Here is a 26,016-nt window from a genome sequence, read left to right on the forward strand (position 1 = left end):
CGGAAATAAACTTAAAGCGTGCAATGAATTGCTGCTGAGCAAACTCAAATCCAATTGCATGACATAGCAACATTCACATCCAACACTCGTTCGATGGTAGCGCTGGTGACCATTGTCATTGCCAAGAGGCGAACGCAGCTCACCAACAACAACAACAAACTCAACAAGCGCTATCGTAACCATTAGTAATGCATTCATAGAGTGCGCAGCGAGAGCAGCAATGTGCAATGGAAGCGAAAAACTTCGACCACGATTTTGTGGCAAGCAGCAGCACCAGCAGCGCCGCAACCATTGTGACATTTATTTTGAGTAGTGGACCAAGGGTGTGGGTATATGTTGGCCAGCGAAGAGCAACTTTTTCGGTTTGTGATAGCACCAACTCCTGGTGCATGGCTGCAAGGAAAAGGAGGCAGGGAAAGATGGCATTCGACAGTGCTCGAAGGTGTACACACCCGCCGAAGGCCGTCCATGTAACAGTTGTAACGCCGAAAGACTGTGCGCTTACAAAGTAAACTGCCATAGTCATCTGACGTTGTACTTACATCGACAGAGACACATTTTTTTGCATTGCAATCCAATAAACCGGACGTTGAGTGCCAACGGCAAAAGTGAGAAAAAATTACAATTCAATTGTGTGGCAGAATCAGCGACGTCAGCGTGCGGACTCGGCGGTGTACCCATGTTTCACACCGCGCTAAGCTAACAATAAAAATCGAATTAGTGTTGAATTCGTTTTGTCATACATATGTACATCCATACAGTTAAATGGAAGGCATTGTAGCATTTGCAAGCGAGATCTAGAAGTCGCAGTAGCTGTAAAATGTAAAGAATTTGTAAGACAGACCGCATTGCATTGTAGTGGATGAGGATGGAGCGGCGAGGGATAATTTAGCGTGTAAAGTCAGAGTAATAGAAAGATAAAATAATAAGAGTATGAAAAAAGATCGTGATAAACCTACAGGAAGAACATAGTACAAGAGTACGAAAAAGTCAACATGAACTGTACAGAAAAAGTTTGGACGCTAAGTCCAAAATCATAATTGGGTCTAAAAGCCACCCGGTAGACCATCCACGGAAAAATTCTTAAGAAGACTGCAAGCATTCTCCATCTCTTAAAGCTTGCCAAGTCTTGGATTTCTTGAGCCTCATATAACGAAATAGTGACGGAGGGAATCATTTGTCACAATGCCTCTCTTAATCATTTTCTGTTAAAGAAAGATATTGGGGTGGAAGTTAAAGACCTTCAATAAATCTGCTGTTATGCCGCAGGAACCCTTAGGAGCTCCGGTTTCAATCCAATTCAAATGCATTCCTCAATGACGAGATTACCGCGAATCTGCTGACCTGATGATTATATCCTTAGTCATTTTCTGTAACCGGATGGATGATTCGAAACCGAGTCATATATTTAAGTAGCTCCTTGGGAATGGTACCTTTGTACAAAACATAGCATCCGATCTCCAAATTGCGTTTGAAGGGAAGGGTTCAATAGAGCGGTCATTGTTTTCAAAGATCTAGAGTAGGAACGTTATTATTTCCACTACCCTTTTTATTATAACGGGTCGCTCTGGGGTCCATCACAGAACGAACGATGATCTAAAACCCTTGCAGTTTTTATGGAGCTTGGACATTAAAACGCAGTTCGGCCTTAGCTATGGCATAAGCTTTCATTAACAGCATTCGTAATTTCCTCTTCAGTCAGCCCCTTTATCGGTCTGCCATGAACTCTAGAATACAAGTGTCCAACTAACTCAACAAAAAGTAGATCAAGAAATAGTTTGTAAAAGAAAGATAAACGATAACGAAAGCCAACAGAGTATATTCAAGTAAAAAAATGCTGATTATATCAATAAAACCAGTGGATACATTTGAAGGATAGAACAAGTTTGAGTTTCAGTCAAACCACAAAACTAACGACCACTCACTCACTCGTCCAATACTCGTGTGTTCACTGAAGCGTAGAGGAAATGAAAATTTGATTTCCAGTTGCATTGTGCAGTAACAATGCCGTTTCATTTCCCTCCTCTCACCATTTACACCATGCCACAGCAATTTTCAAGTTGGTTTTTTCTTGTTTATTTATGCACTTATTCTTTTTGACACAATCATTCCCTATGCAAGCATTCAAAATTCATGAATTCCACTGTGAAATTGAAGCGAAATCGATCGGTTCTACTAGTTGGTAGAGAACTCGAGCAGCAAAAACTAACAACCAACTAACTTATTTGTCAGTTAAGTTTTCTCAGATTCTCCCGCAACGATTACACACACATTTCTTGCGACTTTGGTTTTGCCCTGCCGAAACCTTGTGCGGCCGAATTAGACTCGTATCGATTGACAAACGAACTGCCGCAGGGCCCGGACTGACTTCTTGCAAACTAAGTAAAAAGTAGTGCTCTTCGTTTGCATATCATAATCTCGTCGAACGGCAGGTGTGCGATAAAAAGTTTGTTGTATTTGCCTTTCACATCGTTAGTGGCGGAGACTATGCAGTAACACTTGGTAGACTGTTCGTTGAAGGTTTGAGTTTTTGCTTTAGTTACCTCTATTTTTTTGTTGGACAAGCCAGACTAAAATACTCGAACAAGCGCATGAAATGTGGCACTGCTACTGCCGTTACGTATCAATAATATGGAGGAAAGGTCAAAGTTGAGTAGATAAATTGCACTTACCTGTAATTTTGTGTGAGCTTTGTGATTACTCTTTTGTTAGAAAGTAATATTTTACAAAATTATTTATTGAATAAAGTGGTATTACATGCGAATATCCGGCCGGATTACTATCAATTCAATTCAATGTAGCAACTAATCATAGTCTCTCTTTCTAGTATATTTTAGTAGTGAAGCGTCCAAAGCTTTTAGTATTACACTTGAACTGTCTGTCAATAAAAACAATCGGATCATTTCGGAACTTATTATTTTGTCACTTCTGAGAGATCTGTCTCTGCTTTAACTTATCATTCCTTACGGCAAACGATTGAAGCTCGTAGTTTTCTTTGCTCAATTCAGTTGGGTTTTTCCGAAACAGGATTTATAGACAGACATGTTTAGAAAGCATTCTCTTGTATATACCCTTTCCCGAACTTCGATGATATTCTGATATACTGTTAGTCTTAGATATTAAATTTTAAATATAACTGGAGATAGTCTTCAGTCTGCTAGAAAGGTATAATCTGCAGAAAATCTAAATCAGTCTGAGCTTTTCCTGGGAAGGAAAAGAAGAACCAACTGAAATATCCGGCTCTGCTGCTCTTAAAGCTTTTTAAAATGATGTAGAAACGCTTTACTCAAACTGCATTAGCACAAATTGGCATTAATTATACACTTCCTCCATATTCACTCCGCGAGAGTTTGCGAGATATTTTATAATTCAACACCAAGCACATTTTTATGCCATAAGTTTGTAATTTATTGCCTCTACAAATTACACCAAATCGCGCCCTTTTTTCGCTTCCTACTTACAGACTTACTTTTTATATGCGTTTGCCGTGGCGCAGCGCGTTTAGAGTTCGCTTGAGTTAGCAGCTGTTGAACTCACGTAGAATCTCGGTAAGCTCGATAATTGCGCTCGTCTTCGCGTAGAGCTTTTAACCTTCAAGTTACTGCTAAGTTTATTACACAATTATTATAAATTTAACCACTTGCCTAGGCGGCGGAGAGCATATTGGCTTTAGCAGCGTATGGGTGTTCTTCTTCTCCCTTTTACTGGCTCACTTAATTAGCCTAGTGTCTTGCGGTATTGCACAGCCGCTCACCACTTTACAATCCATCTTGCTAGCTCTATTGCATTCACACTCTTCGTAATTTTATTTACGAGCTCTCGGCTTGGCAGACAGCTCTAAGCATAAGTAGCGTGTGTGTACGGCGGTGTCTTGTAAATACGCTTTAATGCGCACAACGTGCATTTTACCGCATTGCTGCCGCCATTTAAAGCGCGCGACTGTCTTCTTTTTTATTTTGTTTTTTTTCAAATATTTTTTTTTTACTTTCCACTTGCATCTCAAGTTTTTCGCTAGCAGTAGCTATCTTTGTGTTCTCCCCTTCTTTTCTTGCTCCAACACTCATTAATTTTTATTTATATTCTTGGCGCATTTGATTATTCTTTCTTTGTTGCTTAGACTGCGTCTTCCAAACTTCCCTTTCAACTCACGTACGTAATTACTACAACAATACCGTCATTGATTGTAGTCACCTACTTATAAAGTTTATTTACCTACGTGTACTCATAGATGTACGTGCCTTTACTTGCTGCTTAACATAGTTGCTCATGCATTTACTTAGTTGCATAAATAATTATTTCTTACTTTGACGAGTATATTTTAGAACAATATTTTTTTCTAAACAATTTGATCCTCTTATATTTAGGGAGTTCTCCAACTAGATCCACATAACAGGGTCCTCAAACGCTTTGTTTTCGCTCCGAACTTCTGACCTGCGAAAATAATCAGCTTTTCCGAAAATAAAAAAACAGCTACTCTCATCTCACATTCGACCATCCGACGAGGAACCTATACAATAAAGCCTGAAGAACCTCGACTTTCCATCGCTAAGCTCCGTTTGTTTTTGTTTTAAATTATAATTGGCTTCATCAAAAGTAAACAAATTACAGTTCTGGGTAAATTTTCTTCAGGCAAACATTTTCTGTATGTGTTAAGTTTGTATGTTACATAACTCTCACCTAAACTTTTTCGAGTGACATTGCCCTGAAAGTTGTTTCATGCAAGTTAAATCGGAAGAAACTAGTTTTTTTTTGTTTTCCTAAGTAATTTTTCATCGGTGGCAGTAAGGAGTCAACACTTCCTTGAAATACCTTACATATGTATATATTACGTGTAAAAAAATATAAAACTTTCGTACTTTTTTTTGTTTTAAATATTATAATATTATTCGAGAAATATTATGTCTACTCTTATTGGAAACGTCTCAGCCGTCCATCATACTTAGGACCTTGCGATCTATTTTCAGTCCCGACTTTTTATCAACAGTCTAAATGAAGGGCTTTCCAAGATTCTCTTATAAAATGGTTTGTCTTACAAAATGATTAACTTCCTTAAAAATGTAAAAAGTTTTGGCTTCATTACTCTAAAAATGACCTTCAGAAGGTACTTCACTGTGACTGTGTAAAATTTAGAGGTACTAGATTGGAAATCTGAAATCTCCCTTTATCAGGCGTCACAACTCAGCTGGTTGGTATCTATTTTTTAGCAATATTGAGAGCTGAATTAATATTTAATTCTACCCCGTTACGAAAATCTGTATTATCTGTTATAAATGGGAACTTACTAAGTATACTAGACAGGTATCTAACTAATAGCGAGGATTCTCTCTCTCTGGTGCAGATTTTGCTGATCCACTGATACATATACTTGCTGCTCTTTGTCTACTTTCCATAAGTCTGACTTACAATCATACTTACATATATTCCTCCTTGGAATTCTACTTTTATTGGCTTGACTAACTTTGTTTACACTTACTTTCCACTTATAAAAATGTTTCACTGTTGTTATTACAATTTCTGCTGCTTCTTTCTTGTACTTTTATTACACTTTGTTGTGCTCATCATTTTTGTATGTTGTTGTTGTATTTTTTCATACTTGCAACTCATGGTTTTACTCCACAATACACCGAGCATGAATCGCTGTTTTTCATTTTCATTTCACTTCACAGAGTATATACAATAAGAATAGTGGTATCTACTGCCCTGGTCTGGTGGTGTCTACGTGCCGTACCATGGTCACATTGTTTTTAAATGTGTTTAGCATTTACAAGAAGTGCCGCACATGAGTGGGCTACAATGCAATTGGAGTCATTTGGTCGCTGTAAGACACGTCCCATGAGTTTGAAGCGCGAAAGAATGTTGCTCTACAACAGTCTTACTAGAATATAGGTGACGGTATGCAGGCGAGTTAGTTTTATGGCTGCAAATAAATGTGCAGTGGTCCCCTAAGACACACGCCTACTCTATTGCGCTCTCTTTCTCCTCCTCCCTTATCTCTCTCTCTCGCCCTCTCTACAATTGCACTTGTTTAAAGTCAACCGTTCTCGAGTCGTTTTCAGGCGATTTCAGTTTTCGGTAACTGCAATTTGTCAAATGCTTAAGTCTCAGGTATTACATAAGCACCCAGGAGTGTGCGGCAGAGATAGAGCAAGAGCGAGCGAGAGGGAAGCGTGTGTTTAAGTTGCAAGTAGTCTATGGTATATTGCATAACAGATAAGATTGTTTGCAAATTGCTTACAATTTTGTTTCTACATCATTTATGTAAGTTACTGCTGTTGTTGTTGTGCTACTTTCCTCTCGGCTTTAGTTGACAACAAATTATGGACGGTGGAAATAAATTTTTGGTTAGGTTTTTGAGTTCGGGAAAATTGTCAAATTAAATTAATATTTTATTGTTGTTGAAAATTTGTGGGAGTTTGTTTCGTTTGCTTCTTATTTCTTAAATTTTAGGTTAGAATAAGAATTTATTTTCACAAAGTTTTTAGGGTCCCAAGCTGTCTGTTGTCTTTGACTAAAGCCGCCTTTGGTTAAATAATTTTTAGTCTTAAGAAGTTCTGTTGCAGTTAAAGATAGATTTCTGGATGTATATTTCTCTCTCTTATATCTACCATACTTCCGAAATCGAGTAATGAGAGAGCAGTGACATTTTTGAGGTCGAAAAGTTAATTTAACACTTATAATTAGGTGTCTGGTTGGAATTCTATAATCCGAGGAATACTTTTCGAATAAATTCTGAGGTGAAATTTTACAGAATCTCTTTGATAATTTGTCTAACAGAAAACGGAGAGTGAGAGAAATGTATAGGGACGTAGAGAGAGAGATAAAGAGATGGTAACAGGCAAAGTGAAAGAGGGAGAAAAAGAGATGGCAACATAGAGAAAGAAAGTGAAAGAAACAGGAACAAAGAGAGACAGATGAAGACATAAGAACATGAGAGAGTTAAAGAAACAGGAAGACAAAGAAATAGACAGACAAATAAATAGATAGGAACCTAGAGAGAGAGAGAGAAAGAAAAAAAACATAGAGTGAGAGAGTAAGACAATAATAATAATAAGTATAGGAACATAGAGAAAAATAAAGAGATAAAGAAAGAAATAGCAACATAGAGTGAGAGAGAAAGATATGGGAACAGAGAAAAAGAGAGAGAGAGAGCACAGGATAATATAATCTGCGTTGATATCTACATCTGCTGTACTGTGAGGATATAACTAACTGCTAATTATTATCTGTAAAAGAGTCTTCATTGGGTGTTCAAAAGATTTTGTTCCAATTTAATGAATCTGGAAGATTTCTTGTTATCAAAAATCTTTTGGGAACACTGATCCGTTCAAAAAATTTATTAAATTGCAATAAAAATATTCACCCGCTGCGCTTTAATCATCTTTAAGATACCTACACTGCACTTTCTTCCCCCTCGTCTTTCTTTCTTATCCTTCTCAACTTTTAACGTTGAATTGCAACTTCACTGCGTTCAACATCATCATCCTTCAATGCACTTTATCCTCATTAGTGAGCATCGCAACTTCCTCTCCATACTAATTACGGCTACTCATTAACTGCAGTTAACAGAAGTCAGCGATGTGTATGTGTGCGTGTGCTCGGGTGCGTCTACGTGTGTTTGTCTGCATTACAAAAGCATAACAAATGACAGTAATTTACTGCATCGTTTTTAAAGATACTTTATTATTATTTTTTTAACGCTGTTTTCTTGAACGCTCTCCTTGTGTTTATTTGTTGTTGCATAACAGAATGCATGTAATTCTAACCTTTCCGCTGTCTTTTGTTGTCTGCAGTGTTGTGAAATTTTTCTGCAACACTATTATTTTTGTTGCTGTTGTCTTTAAATTGCAAGACACACTTACTTATTATCCCTGTAATGTGTGTAATGTAATGCCAAAGTAGCAAAGAAACTTGCAGTGTTTCGTGTGGCGTAAGAAGATTGACCCACTTTTTTGTGTTCTTCGCTCCCCTATTAGCTGGTCTTCTTCCTTTGCTTTCGCTAACTTAGCGATGGTGTGCTCACCTGTCTTTTTGCTACAGTTTCCAACTGCTAATGATTACGTTAGCGCCTGCCCTTTGCCGCGCGGCTCGCTGTCCAACTCCGAAACCAACAAGTTGGTTCAGCGAGGTGTCTGTGTAAGACAGTGTCCATTAGTTTGTTAGTTAGTTCAGTAAAACTGGTAGCTGGTATAATGACAAGAAACGTCAGTCTTTTGTTAACTTCTTGCTGCGCTGTTGCTTTTTTCATGCGGCTGCTACGTTGTCCTGCGTTTGCTTTTTGATTTGTTGTTTTGTATTCCTTTTTTATTTCGCCAATTTATTTTGTCTCGAATGCTGTCAAAGAAATGGTTTGACAGTATCGCGTATTCTTAGTTTCTTTGGAAGAAAGTTTGTGGAGGCTGTCTTTATCATTGCAATCTTTTAGTGATGGTTAAATGCGTTCTATAATCGATATTTTTTCCTCTGCAGTACGAAATGTTTGAGACAGCTTCCAAATTGACATTTTTCTTTCCGAAGGTCGAAATATTTGGTACAGTTTCTCCATCGAATCCTCCGATATCTAATTTATCTTCGATGAGGGTTTGAGTTTGGTAGAGATCTTCAAAAGTCGAGCGCTGAAAACGTAGATACTCTTTTTAGTGTTAAAAGATAAGCACATCTACAAACCGTTCCTTGTTTGGTCTCCAGCGAAGCTGATTGGCTTTCAGCGATTTCGAGTTCATTAACCTCAGTATCTGTATTGGTAAACATAGAATTACAGGATTTAAATGTTCTTCAAGAAGAAATGTCGGGGTCATCGATCGGGACATCTTCAGATAGAGATATTAGTCCAAATCGATGATCATGCTTTGGTTACTGAACTTTGTAGTTTCAAAATCTTCTAAAACCGAATTTTGATACTGTATACTGTCATTATAGATATAATAAATAATCGAGCATCAAATAGTTTTTATTTACACTCTCTTCATCGAAATTTAAATATGAGATTTCGAAGCTTGATCTCAAGGCGATTCGTTTAATTACCTCTTATGTTCAGTCCAGCCTATGCACCAGATTTCTCGGAAACTCCGAAATACTTCGGAAGCTTTCATACCAATCTTTCGAAGAACTTTCGATTTTCGGCGCTTTATTCAGCTCTCAAAAGGCTGTTATGTAGTTGCAAGCTTAGCCATTCTAAGGCTTTTAGTCCATTTCTGGTACTCAATTAAGCGCATATCCAAAGAACTATAGAAAAGCAAAGCTGTGCTAAATTCCTCCAACACCTGTCACCCTGACTACAGCAAAGCTATATCAACTATGTATACCAAATCTTTCAAATGTGTATTCTTCTACTGCATAACTCTCGTCCGTAAACCGTTAACTGAAGTCGTAAGCAATGTTACTCCGCCCCTGCGTCTTATGAGCTCAGCAGCAATATCATTTTGCTACACTTAAGTATACTATATGCATGTATGTACATAAGCCTGATGGCTCCACAAATCAAAATGCACAGTAAAGTAACAACAACAACAAAAACACTTTCTCACGCCGCTTGTTTGTTTTCCATGTACTTGCAGCTGTTGTTTCGCTACTTTAGTTATGCGCCATCGTTATTGTTGTTGTTGTTGCACATGTATTGTTGTAGTTTGCGGTAGTTCAGTGATATGCGCGCTGCACTGCACTGATTTATGCTGGCGACTTAAACAGTTATTAATGCATTTTGTTGCCACACTTTTGTTGCGCTGTTCACTTGTTTGCCGCAAATTCGCTGCGCTCCTCCGCTCTTCTGTGCGCTGCTTTTGTTGTCCGTTTGTTGAATTTGTGGTTGCTCTTACTGTTGCTGGCCCTGTGGCCGTTAGCTGTTAAATGCAACTCAACTGCGTAGCGCCTTCTGACACGCCGTCATTTTGCGGTTGCTCCACGTCCAGCTCCCGAGATCTGGAGCTTCCAACGGTCTGACGCTTTAAATTGTCAGCGGGGTTGCCAGCACGTAGTTTACCATTTTTGATTGTTTTCAATTTTTCTTCTCTTGCATGCTGCAACACCACATCAATTCGTTCATTAAAACTGCTTGCCACACAGTGCGCGCGTTGCTCATTTTGCGGCTTTCTGTTGTTGTTGTGCCGCTTCGTCGCTCAGCGTCTGCTGCAGTTGGCAATTTCCATGCATTGTCCAGCCATTTGGTTTTACTTAATGTCTTTAATGCCTCCCATCTCTGCCCTCACCTCCACGTTTGCTTTCTTGCCGCACTGTTGCAAGTACGTTACGTCAACCGCAGTCAAATGGTCTCCCCTTTACCGTCTTCATCCGATAAATGTCCAACCATAACTCTTTGTTGTTGCTGGAATTATATTTTTTCTTTACAATTTGAAGTTTTTGCGATTGCATAAGTTTCGTGGCAGTTTTGGAATTCGTGCAGCATGTCAACAGTTGTGTATATACCGTTAGTTTTGGTCGCAAGAAAATCGCAGTTGAAATCTCTATTTGGTGCGTAGTGTATATGTGTCGTCTGTCCCTGTCCTGGGAATTGTGCTAAATATGTGTCTCCGAAGTTATGCAACATTTTGTTGCAAGCAACGTTTTTAGTGGCAGCTGGTGTTTTGTGACAATTTATTCAAAGTGGCAATAAGTTAGCTTCTTGGGTGTTGGAAAATCAGAAAATTTGGTAGGATTTTTAGAATATAAACTTGGCTTGAACCCAATCATAGAGAGCTGAAGGGACGCGTAACCCAAAATTAGTCATTTGGACCGAGTCGGTAGTACCCTTTTAATGTTGACTTCTCATAAGCATAAAAAAATATAATAAAAAGAAATATATAAAAAAATTGAAGCAATGGTCAACTAGCTGGGCGAAGAAACTTCAATAATCAACTATTTCAACATTTAGAGTAGTAGAAAAGAGAGTCCAGAACATTAAGCTCCTACTCATGGTTTCGAAGAAGTGAAACTTATTAGCTGTGTTTTACCCTCATTTCTCGATCCTTTCAGTTCTTTCACTTCAGGCTAGAACTATAGATTCCAAAATTTCTACCTAACCGATATGTTTTTTATGATCTCATATAAATTTGGATTTTGAAATGACACCAACAGGAATCGATTACCTCTGTACAAAAGTTTCTATCAAATCTTCAACAATTTCTTAAGATATATCACGTATTTTAAAGAAATATTTTCAAGATTTACTAATTTTTAGTACGTTAGATTTTTTTGCTCTTGTAATTCTCAAAAGGTTAATGAATGGAAAAGGCACTTTTTTGATATCAAAATCCTAGGTTACAACTTTTTATTTCAGTTTGTGGAGTGCTTTTGGTTCCATCCACTTATTTTTAGTTACTCCTTTGAGCTCAGTGCATTTTTAATCTATATATCCTTTACTGGTCAATGGAACAACACTAAATTTAGTTGCATTTAGAATGATTACATATCCACTTACCTTCGCGGTAATCATTCAGTGAAATTGTACAAAAGCATTGCAAAAATGCATATCTTTCAAATAATTTCTGCCACTGACACTCCTTCGCCGCGGTTAAACGACTCTAAAAAGCGCAATAAAAAATTTAAAAAGGAGCGTTGTGATTGATTGCTGTTTTTATGTGACTATAACGGTAATGTGGTTGCAAATAGAAAATGATAATAGGAGATAAAAATAGGCACAAGGTAAAGGCATATTAACACAAATTTGATTTTTTTCGCTCTTAGCATTCTGGCCGTCTCCTACTTTTTTAAGGACCACCTTAATGCAGTTATTACATTTTATAGTACTTCACTACACGCTTTTAGCATCCTAGCCGTCTCAACTCGGACTGAAAATCTCTTGTGATGCCATAAACCATTGATCAGATTAAGGACCACCTTAGTGAATATACTACATTTTAGATCCCTCTAGTACTCCCTTTTTATATTTTAACCGTCTCGAATACGTACAAAAATATCTTGTAACGCTTTAAATCCATAATGAGAATTTTTAAGTATTAATGTACGCTAACCGCCTTCAATATGTACACAAATTTATTATATTTTCCAAATTACTAATTCGGATTTTTTAAGCACCATCCTAATGTATCTACTATATATTTTCTTGCTAGCGCTCATCCATGCTACCTCAATTACTTTAAAAGTGATACCTGCTCCGACGATTTGTGACATTTCATTCATTTTTAATAGACTCACAAACAGTTTTATGACACGAGAAGCAACAAAAACACAAAGTACCGTTAAGTAGAAAAAAGTTATAAATACTTAACTGCTGCCACTGTGTTTACTTCACTACTTTGCTTTACTACTTGTTCGCAAATGCTGAAACTTTGTTGATTGTTGTCCTTTACTTTTACATACTTACAGCAATTTTATTCGTTCTCTTCGTAGATACATGTATTTTTGTTGTTGTTTTCACACAAAATTACTTGCAATTGCGGAGAGTGTAACGCCTGTGACTGTGACGGCACAATAACCATGCATTTATTTTGTATGTACAAAAAGCAGTGCAACTCCTCGCCTTGCCGCGCATTAAAGTGTCTTCTCGGTTGCTTTTCTCGCTTTCTACACCCACTTCTCTGGTCGCCATTTCCTTGTGACCGAGTGCTTACTGCGCTCGGGTATTATATCATATTTATTAAATTTCTTGTAAAATGACAGCGTCCATTGCGCGGCAGCTGCTGCCTTCAACGCCGTCGACTTCCTTGCATAATTTGTTGTTGTTGTGCTTTTCTGCATCCACAACAATTTTTCTTCGCTGCTGCTCTGCACTAATGCACTTTTGATGATGGCCAGCAGTGTTGCCGAAATATTTATAGCGTTTTGTAACGCTTTGTCTCTTCGGGCGCCTGTGTATATGCTACATTTTAAGAAAATGCTTGAAGAAACCTCAATACTGATGAGGGGAAGTTGTCAGAAATGGACAAAGGAAATTATTTTGGTGGCGCAGGTTGTGATTTTGTTGTTGTTGTGCTTAATATTTTAATGACAGTTTGAGGCTTTAAACATTAAAATGTTGAAGGAATGAAGGAAGGATATTAACGAAGTGGAGTGAAATGATGGATCTGTGTGAAAAAAATTTTGATCTCGAATTATTGTAAGACATTGGAGAACTTTAAATCGACAATTTTCTGGATTTTAAGAAATTTATTTCAAGAAATATTTTAATAAAATGTTCTCAAAATATAAAGATCCTTCTAAATTAAGCAAAAAAACAAAAACAAAATAAAATAAAATTGTTAATATTTCTACGCTTAAAAATAATTAAAATATATAATTTTTGTAGAAACATTAGTTTAATCTTCTTTAAAAATGATTCTGTAGTGATTCATCAGCTGCACGTTACTCATACGCTGTGGTGGACCAACATTTACATACTAAATATGTACATTCTGGAAAACAGTTAACAAGAGGGGTTAAACATATATAAATATATTTATATATAATAATTGAAAACCTTTATTATTATTTTAATTAACTTAAATCATTTTAACGAAAAGTTTTTTATATACATTTTTTTCTAATTTTTCCAAAATTTCTCTCGCTTTTCTTACAGGACGTTTTGCACAAAATCTGCCATCCCCATGGCCAGGTGCTGCGCATTGTCATTTTCAAGAAGAATGGCGTGCAGGCTATGGTGGAATTTGATAGTCTTGAGGCGGCAACAAGAGCACGTGAGAATTTAAATGGTGCCGATATATATTCGGGCTGCTGCACTTTGAAAATTGACTATGCTAAGGTGAGTGGTGGTCAAAAAAATTTGTATTTACAAATAAAATAATATACATTTATATGTATAAAAAAGTATAAGAAAAGGAAACAAAAGTAATAATAAAAAAAAAAGAAAAAAATACAAATTAGAAGCACTAGAAATTTAAAAAGGAATGACAAGCAAAAAAATAAAACAAAAACTAAAAACATAAACAAAAATAACATTATCTTATACATTTTTTATAAAAAATTAAATATTTTTAAATATTTTTTTTTATTGTAATTATATATATTTAACAAAGGAAAATTAAGTATTTTTAAATATTTAAATAAAAAATATATAAATTTTAATTTTTAATAATAAAAATAAAAAAATATATTTTTGAATCACACTTTTTATCAAACATTTTTATTTAAAATATTTAACATTTAATTTATTCATAAATAAATCCATAAGCATTCAAATATTCAAATAGTGTATTAAAGAAATAATTTTTCAATTTTAAAAGTATTTTTCGTTTTATTTTTTATTAATTTTATTTTTTATAATAGAAAAAAATCAGTTTGTCTAAAAAAAAAAATTATGATACATCTTATTTAATAAATTTTTTTGTAATATTTCCTCAAAGCTTTTTTCGGAGTTTTGTTATAAAAAATTTATAATTTTGCATATTTTCTCTTCACATTGCAGCCAGAGAAATTGAATGTTTACAAAAATGAACCAGACACCAGCTGGGACTATACACTTACCGCCGGTAAGTTTCATAAAAAATTTCTTCTATTGCTTACACAATTTTACACAAAAATTATTAAATATAGAAAATTTAAAGAAGTCAGACTTGGCCAGACGAGTGAAAGAAGTCCATAAATGGAACTGCAGCAATTCAAAAACTGAAAAAAATACATTGTGATAAAAAACTAAATAAAATTAATGAAAAAAGTAAAACTTCAAACATAAAAAAATAGTAAGTAAAAAAATTAAAAAAGGAAATTGAAAAAAAAGTATGTATATATATATAGTAGTTTTCCGAAATAACGAATATTCGTTTTAACGAAAACTGCTTATAACGAACAAGCAAATTTGTTACATTGAGTACCTCAAAGAACGAACATCGGGGGTTTACATACTAAATATGTAAATACTCGGTTTGAAAAAATTAAAATGAAATGTGCAAATTGAAAAAATTATGAATTTTATAAAAAACCATAAAATAGAAGTATAAGTGTCTGAATTGGTCCCTTTTGGAAGAATTTATTGGATTTCAATTGTTTTGTTATGTTTTTTTTATTTTTTAACAAATAATTAATAAAATAATGTATTAAACTGCAATTTATGGATATTTAACTAATTTTTATAGAAAAACATACCTCTAAGTGAGTACTCGAATTAACGAAAAATTCGATATAACGAACAGGCCTGACAATTAATGTATTCGTTATTTCGGAAAACTACTGTATATATATATTAAAACAATAATTAAGAATAAAATTAAAAATAAATAAATAAAATTATAAAAAATAAAACAAAATTAAAAAATTGAATTGATATGTATTACAATTTATAAAATAAAATTTAAAATTGGAATTAATAAAAAATATAGAATTTAAAAAGTAAAAATAAAAATTAAATGATTAAAAAAATGAATAAATAAAAGAAAATATTTTAACAATTTGAAAAATTAATAACGAATATAATTGAAAAAAGAATGCAATCATTTTAAAATTATAAAATAAAATTTAATACAATAAAAATTTCAACAAATTAAATAAAAAACTCTTGCTTGATTTGCTGCAATTTCATCTAATGACCTTCTTCACTACCAACACACGTTTCCCTTACACTTGCTTATCAATACACACACGTACAAAAACACTATCACACATACTTCTACACACCTTCTCACTATATACAAACTCTCAACGCTGGTAAATAGATTTCGTTGTTAATTCAGTAGATGTTTCAAATTATTTTTGGATTTGAAAAAATATTTTCGATTCGTTTTTGTTGCTGTTTTTGCGTAAAACACACTAACACAACACACACAAATGCATAAACAATTATTGAAATAAGCCGATACAAATACAATCGCATGCACCATTGGACATTGGGAAAGAAGGCTATCTTTTATACTATATACTTGCTTATATCACTTAAATAAAGGATATTCGGGAATATACTTTCAGACACATTAGGAGCGCTTTTTCAAGTTTTAACGCTTCTTAAAACTGTTTTTTTTTTAATATTTTATTTAATAAAAATATATATTATATTGCGAAAAAAATTTTTTTTTTTTTAAATAAAGTTAAGAAAACCAATTTTAAAAATGTTCAAATACTATTTGAAAATCGAAAAATAATAAATATAAATCTACTTGCTTTTAGTTAAAAAATAATAATTCATTTTTTAAATTAATTCCAGAAATTAATTTTAAACTTTCAAAAAAAAAACTGAGAATTCAATTTTTTTTTTGCAAATTCGAAAAAAAAAAATTCAAAATCAAAAATTACTCATGCTTTTCTTAATTAAAAAAATTCTTAAAACTTAAAATATTAAAATATTATTCTTTGAAAATATTGAAAATATTGAAAAACATCACTTCGCCTTAATTTTTTTATAATTCACTATTAATTATTGAAGCGAAAATGCGCTTAAAAGTATACTTAAACATTTCTTTACAATAAACAGAAACTTAATTATCTCATAACAAATATTTATTTGAATAAAAGGTATATCCAACAAAAGTTTTAACTAGATTTGCACACAGATAAACAACAAAGCGTCCTTATCAATGATTTATATTTATGTCTATATAAGCATATATAAACAAAATATTTGCAAAAAACACAAAAGGCCAATACGCAAAGGAAAACAACAACTCTTTGTTAACACCAACAATAATAAACACTTTTGTCAAAGATCCCTGAAAAATATTGCCATAGAACAAAGAAGCTTAATAACTCATTGAAACAAAAGCGTTCACATTGTCATAAATCTAGTGTGACTGCAACAACAACAAAATTGTGTAGTTGTTAACAATAATTAGACACTTGCAATACAATACAAACGTCACTTTTACGATATTGAACTCTGACTTAACAACAGCAACAATTAGGTGTTTGACACATACATATTTCCATGTAAATAGTTCAAATTTAAGGGTAAATTGCTGAAAACCAGTTATTTAATGGCTGAACAAATCAGTTTTTGGGCTGAGAAGACACATTAAGGCCAGGGTAATATTTTTGGGGGAAATTATAGATTGAGGTTAAGTGATTACATTTTATTTTGTGTGAAATGGGAGCGGTCAGAGTGATTGTCAATATGCCGAAAAAAATATTCTATTAGAGAGTATTGGAGTATGATTTAAACTGATTTAATAAGAGATCCATTGCACAGTGGTTCAGCTTGTATGAAGGCGCGGTCATAAATACTTCCCATTGAGATATCGCTATGGAATTTTCACCAAAAATCTAGAAAAATATTTTAAATATATATTTAAAAAATTGGCCCCATCGGACTACTAGGTCCTATAGCTCCCATAGAACAGTAATTGCTATTATATGGCAATGATGTGCAAAAATATTTCTCATGGCCATGGTTGGAGCGTCAAAACTTTCAGTAAGGCTTTGGAAAAAAAGTTAAGAAAGCGAGAAAAAAGCTGAACATGTTTTATCGTTATAGTTTCCCCATCCAACCCCCATATTCCACCTATAAGAATAATATCATATAAAAAATTAATGTAGGGAAAAAGCAAATTATAAACCAATTTAGTACAGTTAATTTTTTCACTGCCATTCAACAGCCATCATAATTAGAACAAAAACTTATAATGTATCCTCTAGTAAACCGTACACAGATTGCAATAAAGACGATTTATCCTTCTTTCCAAGCTTCCTTAGCCCAATTATGATGAGTTTGAACTTGAAAATAGTTAATTCAAAGGCCATTATTATTTTGACGATTGCAAATACATCTGCAACTTTCCGCACCCAACTTTAGCACTTTTATTACCTTAAGACTCTTCTAAATACTATATAAAATACAATTAAAGGGGGATCGCGGGGGAACACAATTAAAACTTTATGTAAACACATTGAAGACGCAGAAAAAAGATCCAAAAAAATATAGGTGATATAAAACACTAATTTCACAAAAAATATAAATCACGTTTGTCTTAATTAATTTCACAAGTTAAAGTAAATACCTTTAGCTTCGAAATCCATTAAAAATAATCTTGATTCGTTAACCTGAACAATTACCAGAACAAATGGAAGTCCTTTGTTTCTGCGAAATTAAAAAAAAATCTGATGTGCTTTAAAAAAATCCGGTTGTTCATGCATTTAACTCTATTTTTAGAAAATACCGTTAGATTTTTAGGAAAACCCGGTTTGCAAATAGGAAGTGTGGACAATTTAGAGGCCAGCGGTATACATTTTGTCGAAAAATCGTGAGATGGATTTTTTGATTTTTGGCCTATGGCGGAACCACTGTGCATTGTCTACTTTGACTGGAACTCCTCGGTTCAATCCGAAACATTTCCACAGATTATCCCATTTTCGCTATGAGTTTTCGAATACTAATATCTAACTTGCACCCATGTTTGTCTTTATACTGAAAATATCGGTTATTTGGTCGGATATCTTAGAGAAAATAAGTGAGCATGTTTCTCTGGAAATACTGTTGTTTGATGCTAAAAATTAATGAAATTAGTCCATGTGCTACCATAGCCCCCATATACCTAATAATAGTTATAAAGATCTTCAGACATCTGGTTGACCTTAAGCCACAAATATGATATTTCAAAGAAATTAGGTATATATATTTTCATGACTATAATGCAGTCTGGTACCAAAACTGTATAAAATCGGGTCAATATTCGCCAAATCGCTAATATACACAATATAAGGATTTCCAAACTTTCGGTGGGTTTCATACCGTATATATTTGTTAAAATGTCTGATATGTATCTCAGCAAAAGTGAGTGATATACTATAGTTAGGTGGAAAAATTTGATGAATTTGGTCCAATCATTACGCTAACCCCCAAATACCAACATATTTAGAGAATTTAGGACTTGATTGAATTTCCGGTTAATCGTATATATGCGTAAAGGAAGCAACTATAATTATTAACTTTATTGTTATACATTACTCTAACTGTACATGGCCTATATACCCAAAATTGGCTATAAAAACAGTCAACGACTTACTTCCGCTTATGATTACTTTGTCGACTTTATTTGCCAAAGTAAAACAAAAAAACGTAATTAAAACGAATATAATTTCCGCCAAACGAACGTGCCACACAACCATACATATGTACATGTGTGTACATATTAATATCTAATATACTGTATGTATGTATGTATGTGTGTAATGTCGCAAATTTTAATTTTTATTAAAGCGATAAATGTGTGAATGTGGCCATTAGTGTCAACAATTCACTAATGTGCCTGCCTGCAACATCAGCGCCGCCGCCAACCGCAACAACGCAAACATGAACTAAAACAACAAATACAACAGCAGCATTTTATTTGCCACACATTTTCCATTTACTTTGTGGCCAAAAACGCCCACAACTAACGCCTGTGAGGAGCTTCCTGCTCCGCGCTTCGATTTTCATTTTCGCTTTCCGTCAGCGTCGCGCTGCCGCCCTCGTCTTCAGGCAGTCAACAGCATCTTTCTCTCTCTGCCCATTCCATGCGTTCGAGGCGGGCGAGCGAGCATTTGGTGAAATGTGAAATATGTTTAAATTGCACTCTCATGCCTTGCCGCGTGGCGTTGCAACAACGCGACAAATTAGACGACCATTTAAATTGTTGCTGTGCGTCGTCATGATGGCGTTGCTGATGATGACACTCGTTTTATTGCTGGAATTAAATATTTCAACGCCTCGAGCGTCGGAGAAGTGGCGGAGTACGCGTCTTTATTCTGGCAGACAAACCGTCGCCGGTGTAGACGCTGAAGCGGTGGCGGTGACTGGTGTGTGTGTGGCGCTCGCTGACACCTTCATTTAAATGTATGGTTGGTCGTTGTTGTTGTAGGCAGCGTGTGCCGTGAGTTAGATTTATGGTGATGCCGTTATTGTTGTTGTTGCGTAGGTGGGCGGTATTAACCACCTGTTAATCAGCGGTGTTCTTAAATATTTTTTCTGCTTTTTATGAACGTCCACGCAATTTTTCTCTCAGAGTGAGCGTAATTTCTATTTTGAAATTCATTCATTTTTTCTAAATCTAAATTTATTAATATATTTTATACATTTTTATTAGTTATTTTTGGCATTTATTTATTGGAATGATTTATTGTAGTGGATTAAAATCGTTTTAATAATATTTCGAAATTTTTTTGAAAAATGTTTCCCAATATTTTTCGAAATAATTTTATATTATTTAAAAAAAAAAATATTTTGTGATTTAATTCTTAAATCATAATAATAATAATTTCTAGTTTATATAAACATTAATTAATCATTTTATTAATTCTTTAAAATACCAATTCTTTATTCAAAATCGATTTTCAAAATTATAATATTTTGTGGAAGTTTTTTTAATTATTTTAATTTCGTACAAAGAAATTTTTTTGAATATTTAATTATTTTTATTTTCAAATATTTATTTTCAAAAATATAGTATATTAACCAATTATTTAAATTTTCGAAGAGTTTTAAATTTATATTGTTTTGCATAAATAGTTATAAATAAATAAATAATTTAAAAAAAGTTCTTTTTAATATATTCATTTTTAATATTAAAATATATTTTTTCTATTTTAACATTTTTTAAATTTAATTTTTATTTTTTACTGAATATTTTTGAAATAAAATGTTTATTTGAACATTTAAATTTTTATTTTATATATTTTTTAATGATTAATTTATTTCCCCCCTCATCATCATCTCTGATTATTTATCCGCCCGCTTGCATTTAATATTTACTCTTTGTTGCGCGCTGTCCGCTGCGCTGCGCAGCTCTGCGCTGCTTTGTAATGTGTGTCGCTGTCAGTCCCATCGTCGTTGACAAAAGGTCGCTGCCGGTTAAGCCAACCTGACAGCAATGCCAACGACCGTTGCAGCACCTTTTCGCCAAGCGACCGATCCTGCCTTTGTTGCGCTGACACTGAGTGACTGCCTGCCTGCCAGCCAGACAGAAAATGTGATGCGTCGCCTGCCGCAGTACGCCTTCACCGCCATTGCCTAGTGCACTCATCGCGCTCTTACGTCACATTGCATTTTGGTGTGCCGCTTTTATTTTTGTTGTTTCATTTTGTTGGTTGGCAATAAACTGTACAAATTGTTGCTGGCACTTCAAAGCAGCTTCAAACATCAGCAATGGCAGCTGACGCCCGCCCACAAACAAGGCCTGTGTGTTCTCGCAGTGCTGTTGCTTCTTAAACACTTTTGTTGTTGTCTGTTTGAAGTGTTACTTGTCTATTTTATGTATGACATTTTTTTGTTGCTTTTTTAGCATTTTACGGTTGTTTAATCTTTCCGGTAGCTTTTTAGTTTTTTCTTTCTAATATTTCTGCGTTGTTGCACTTTAACTATTGCTTCCAAAAGCCGACGGCAGAAATGTCTAGACTTTTTTGTCGTAAATATTTTTGCATAAAAATTCAACGTTTTTAATCGGCTTCCCTTCTCACGGGTCGCTTTCTTACTAGTCGTAGGTCTGTGTGTGTTTGCTGCAATTTTATTGAGCGCAAACAATTTCAGTTTAGGCAGTTTTTCCAATTTTGTCTACTATGTACTCTGTCTGTCCTCTTGAAGTACTTGTGTACCGACTGCATGTAATTGCAATTCTATTACTCGCCTACGGCTGTCTATTCGATGGCGAACAAGTAGTAGAAGATGGAGAGAATAGTGGTGAAATATTGCAGTCGGCAGCTTGTTGGAGACATTTCAATGTTGTTTGGCAAGCCTAGCAATTGTTCATGCAGTGCCTAAGGCATCTGGAACAAGTGAGTGCGAATTAAAATTGACTAAAAATGATACTACAGTGACTCAAAAACAATTACAAAAAAAAATAACGATCACACAACATTACTACAAACTCTATGAACAACGAAGAAATGTTTTTTAATTCCCTCTCACACCCTTTCTCGACCTTTATCTTGAGTCTTTCCATACAGCTGACGTAAAACTCTTTTTTAATTTGATTTTTGGTCAAAGTTCCATTCTTAAGTTTTCATTAAATTTGTAGGTATATTCCCCGTGTACCGATATAAGGAGCTGCCTTCGAACATGTTTAGTACTCGAACAATTATTGACTTGTAAATTTCCATTTTTTTCTCCGATCGAAAATATTTCTTACGCCTCATGCTTACGTCCTATATATCCTACCTACCCAAATTCAAAATGTATTAAAACGAAAAATCGACGAAATCCCATGGTCTCCATATACCATCCATAATGATATCAATTTATTTAACCAATTGTGTACCCCATTTATGTATCGATAAATATGTGACATATTTTAATAAAACTTTTTAACAGTGATGATGTGAGATATCTTAAAAAATGGATACCACTCGTACACTTGGAATAAAGTCTAAAAGTGATGAAATCGGTTCATATATTGCTCTGGCTACCAAATGCCGAATTTTCGATTTCAATCTCCCAGCTAAGCATATACCTCATTGGTCAGTATGCATGCCATTTCTATAAAATGAAGTGAAAATGTTAAGCTCAAATAGGCTTTGAGCCCAAAAATTTGTTATATAGGCCCACATCTTCCCTTAGATACCTTACATTGCGACTTATTTATAACTAACTTTAATTTGTTAAATTAATTTAATTTAAATCAAATTCACTAAACCGAAATGCTTAATTATATACTAGTTGAAAAAAGTATGCTCCGTTTCCCTTTAAATACATTTTTTTATCAATGACGACTTTTCTTTTACGGCAAAAGTAATTTTCCAGCAACGCCTAAGGCAACTACAACTACAAAGAAATGAGAAAAAGCAAATAATAAAATGGGTTTAATTTACAAAAAAAGGAAAGAAAATTATAAGGCATAGATGTATGTATGTGAGTATGCATATTTGTATGTATGTATGTAGATATATGCATAATCGTATCCTCGCTGTTAAGGCATTCAACTTCGTTATCCCCTGTCTTTGTTTAAACACGCTTACTCGCTCACCTGGCGCGTTTCGTATTTATTTAGCGCACGCTTCTTGTAGTTTAAGGCCACCCACGGCATTACATATTTACATACATTCACTACATTCAAACACACATATCTACATTACAATGGCCGCCACGAAGGAGCACTTTGTTTATCTGCCTAATGCCTTCCAATTTTTCGTTGTTGACATTAGAGCCCCGCTGCTGATATAGCTAAAAGCCTATTGAAAAACAAGAAATCTAACATACTTACTCACAAACAATCCAATCAATCTACATTTAGTTCGTCAGGCCCGACAGCCAGCCTACCCAGCCGTTTGTTGCGGTGCGCCATCAATTTTATATTTAATTTCGGCTTGTCACGCGATTTGCTGCCGTTACTACAACTACAAATACTACTACTATTGTTGTATTTTTGTTTTTGTTTTCTTGAAATGTGCTATTTTTGTGCAACGTATTCATAGATTCTTCGCTCAAACATTTCCATATACTCGTACATTGTGTATTGCTTACTATTTCGAACTCAAGGACATTCGATTTTCGTTGCCTGTCACTTTGGCTGTGCCAGTCTTCATCATTATTTACTTTAAACGACATGGCACACGGCAGCAGGCTCATAGGCGCACTCTCACAAACACACTCTTACTCGCGCTCTCACCCACTTCACTCCCACTCTCATAATGGGTTTTCAATCGATCACACAGCTTTTGTCGAGTCACTCGCTTCGCATTCGTTGATTCGCTTTATTGCTTCGCTGCTTTACCTACATTGTTGTTATTATTGCTGTTGGCAGACATTCCAACAGTAGCGATAGACAAAATAGCGCGCACAAAATTCAATTCAATATGGCACTCTCCAGTTTCTCCACCACATCCTTTCAGGCACTAACTGTCAGTTAAAACGAAATGAAATGGAATGAAATGACGTTGCATATATATGCCTGAGAGCGTTGCCAGATGTGTCGCGCCACTGCGTTGGCATGTCCGCGTTCGGGTATCTCTCTTTGGTAAATTAAAAATTCCGCCATTCTAATGAATAAAGCGAATTAAGCGTATTAGAAGCGTATGTCCTTGTGGCTCGGTCGTGGCTAATTCACGAAAATTTCCAACGACACTTTTCATTTCGAAGTGCTTGTGACATTCTTGCTTTCTTGCATTCAACGCTTTTGTATAGAATTGAGTGAGCTGGCGGTTGGTTGTTGAGGAAGGGGACGTAAGCCCCGGTTGTCTTTATTAGCTGCTAACGGTTTAATTTGCACATTCTTAATTGAGTAGACGCGAAAGGACGTTGGTTGAAATGAATAGAGGGATTTTCACAGTTGAATAGTGACATAGTACACCGGCATCTCTTCAAAATTGATGTGGCTAGGTGTGTAGAGTGAATGAAAAGGCAATGCTGAGAAGTAAACTGAGACAGCTGACCGCGAAACTATCTAAATTTGTGGAAAACTGTAGAACTTATCACGTTCCGGAAGTTTGGCTCGGACCCCTATTAAATAAACTTTCGGACACGGTCTTCAAAGCTAAGCTGTCCTAATCTAACTCGTCGACAGTAGGGACTGAATGCTCTAGATGCATCGCAAGAGTTCCTATTAAGGAAAACTAAATTTTCTGAAAAATTTCCTTGGAAACTTCGAGAAAATTCATTACAACTCATTCTACAAGAAATCATTTTTTGATATCCTCATAAAGGCAAGGCATTGGTTCTCATGAATTTCAAGCGTCAATAATCTTCACTTTTAGCAGATCAATCACCAATATCTACCCGAAATTCGGTCTCAAATGAAAAAATACCTCAAGTAAACTCAAAGGATACTTGAAAAACTTTGTTAGCCTGAGGTCTTCTTCCCATGTTCACAATGTTGGTTGGAGAAGAGCTCTCAAGGCGCTCCCTCTCCATCCGTTAGTTTAAAGTGTTACTAAGCGTCCATTTAGTACCTCGAATAATGAGATTTCAGTATAAAATAAGTGTTTTCTTAAAGAATATATAAAAAGTATTTCTATCCCTGGTCCCTTGGTAGTTGAAGATTCCTATGGTGTCGGCAAGTGGGAAGTACGGCCAGATTCATGTTGGATTGAGTCCTTCCTATTTACCAAACTTGAACAACTTGAACTAATGCCCATTTCAGACCTTTGAGGGGTTGTTAAGATTCTTATGAGCTCGGCAAGTGTCAGGCGTCGCAAAATATATACCAATTTTCGAAGTTGGACCAAAAGAGGATCGACATTTGACCGAGTATTTTCTGTATAACAAACCAATGTCGAATTCAGAGCCTTGAGCATCGTTTCTGCTTACATGTCGACACTGGACTCATCAATTCTCAGCTCTACTGGGGTGTCTAACCGAGAGTGGTTTTGAATCTCTTTTAAATTTGGAACGTTCAAAGTCACTTCGAGATCATTATGGTAACGGATATTTTAGAAACTGTGTAGTAATTTAATTTTTACACTTCTCCACTTCTTACAACATATCCAAAGAAATATCGACAACTTCTGAAGCCTTACCATAACTCCCTGTCAAAATTTCATCCGATTTCAACAAATTTAATTTGAATAATTTAACAAATTGTGTCAACTAACTGCTGCTCTGCAAGATAGTGTCTTCTTCTTTGTATCTTCATCAGCTGGCGCATAAATAAAATGCAATTGCTTCCAGCGCTCAGTTGTGATTGTATTGCAGAATATAAGCCTCGTACGCAATTACACGAACACACAGGCACACATACACATGTATTATAGTTACTTGCAGACGCATAAGCAGCTTCTGCTCCCAGAGCATATCAGAATTCCTTGACGTTTGCCAACGCAAAACGCACTGGACAGTCCTTGTTGAGAACTCACTCTGGGGACAATTTCATAAGCAAGACCGAAATTGAATTATATAAATGATTGCGTGCTCAAGTATGTAGATATAGTATGTGTGTATGTAGATACCATTTAGATACCCTGCAGTCATATTTCTTAAATTATGAAGCAAACGGATAGTTCAGAGTTACTTATTGCTGTGTGGTTGTAAACTAGTGATATCCGGACCAATTTGTGAAATCCGTTCTTATTATCGAATTTTGAAGAGTTTATACTATAAATTGGGAACTAGTTACAAACTTATCTCAGAAGAGCCTAATGAAAGTAATTCACCTAAATTTCATGTTTTGCTAACTATCGTGTATATCAACAACAAAAATCATCATTTTATTATTAATTTTTAACATTAATATTTTGGGTTCTTTA

The 26,016-nt window shown here is 34.9% G+C and overlaps 1 protein-coding gene across 16 annotated transcripts in view; it reads left to right on the forward strand.

The window, feature by feature from the left end:
- The window catches only part of LOC105210691 (heterogeneous nuclear ribonucleoprotein L), a 216,598-nt gene that overhangs the window by 101,918 nt on the left and 88,664 nt on the right, over positions 1–26,016 (forward strand). For all 16 annotated transcript variants that reach the window (XM_029039344.2, XM_029039342.2, XM_029039343.2 and 13 more), the window contains 2 exons: positions 13,508–13,690; positions 14,354–14,417. In XM_029039344.2, the coding sequence (XP_028895177.1) occupies positions 13,508–13,690; positions 14,354–14,417 (247 nt within the window). The remainder of the gene's footprint in view (positions 1–13,507; positions 13,691–14,353; positions 14,418–26,016) is intronic.

This window comes from Zeugodacus cucurbitae, chromosome 6 (assembly GCF_028554725.1).
Source record: "Zeugodacus cucurbitae isolate PBARC_wt_2022May chromosome 6, idZeuCucr1.2, whole genome shotgun sequence".
NCBI lineage: Eukaryota > Metazoa > Arthropoda > Insecta > Diptera > Tephritidae > Zeugodacus > Zeugodacus cucurbitae.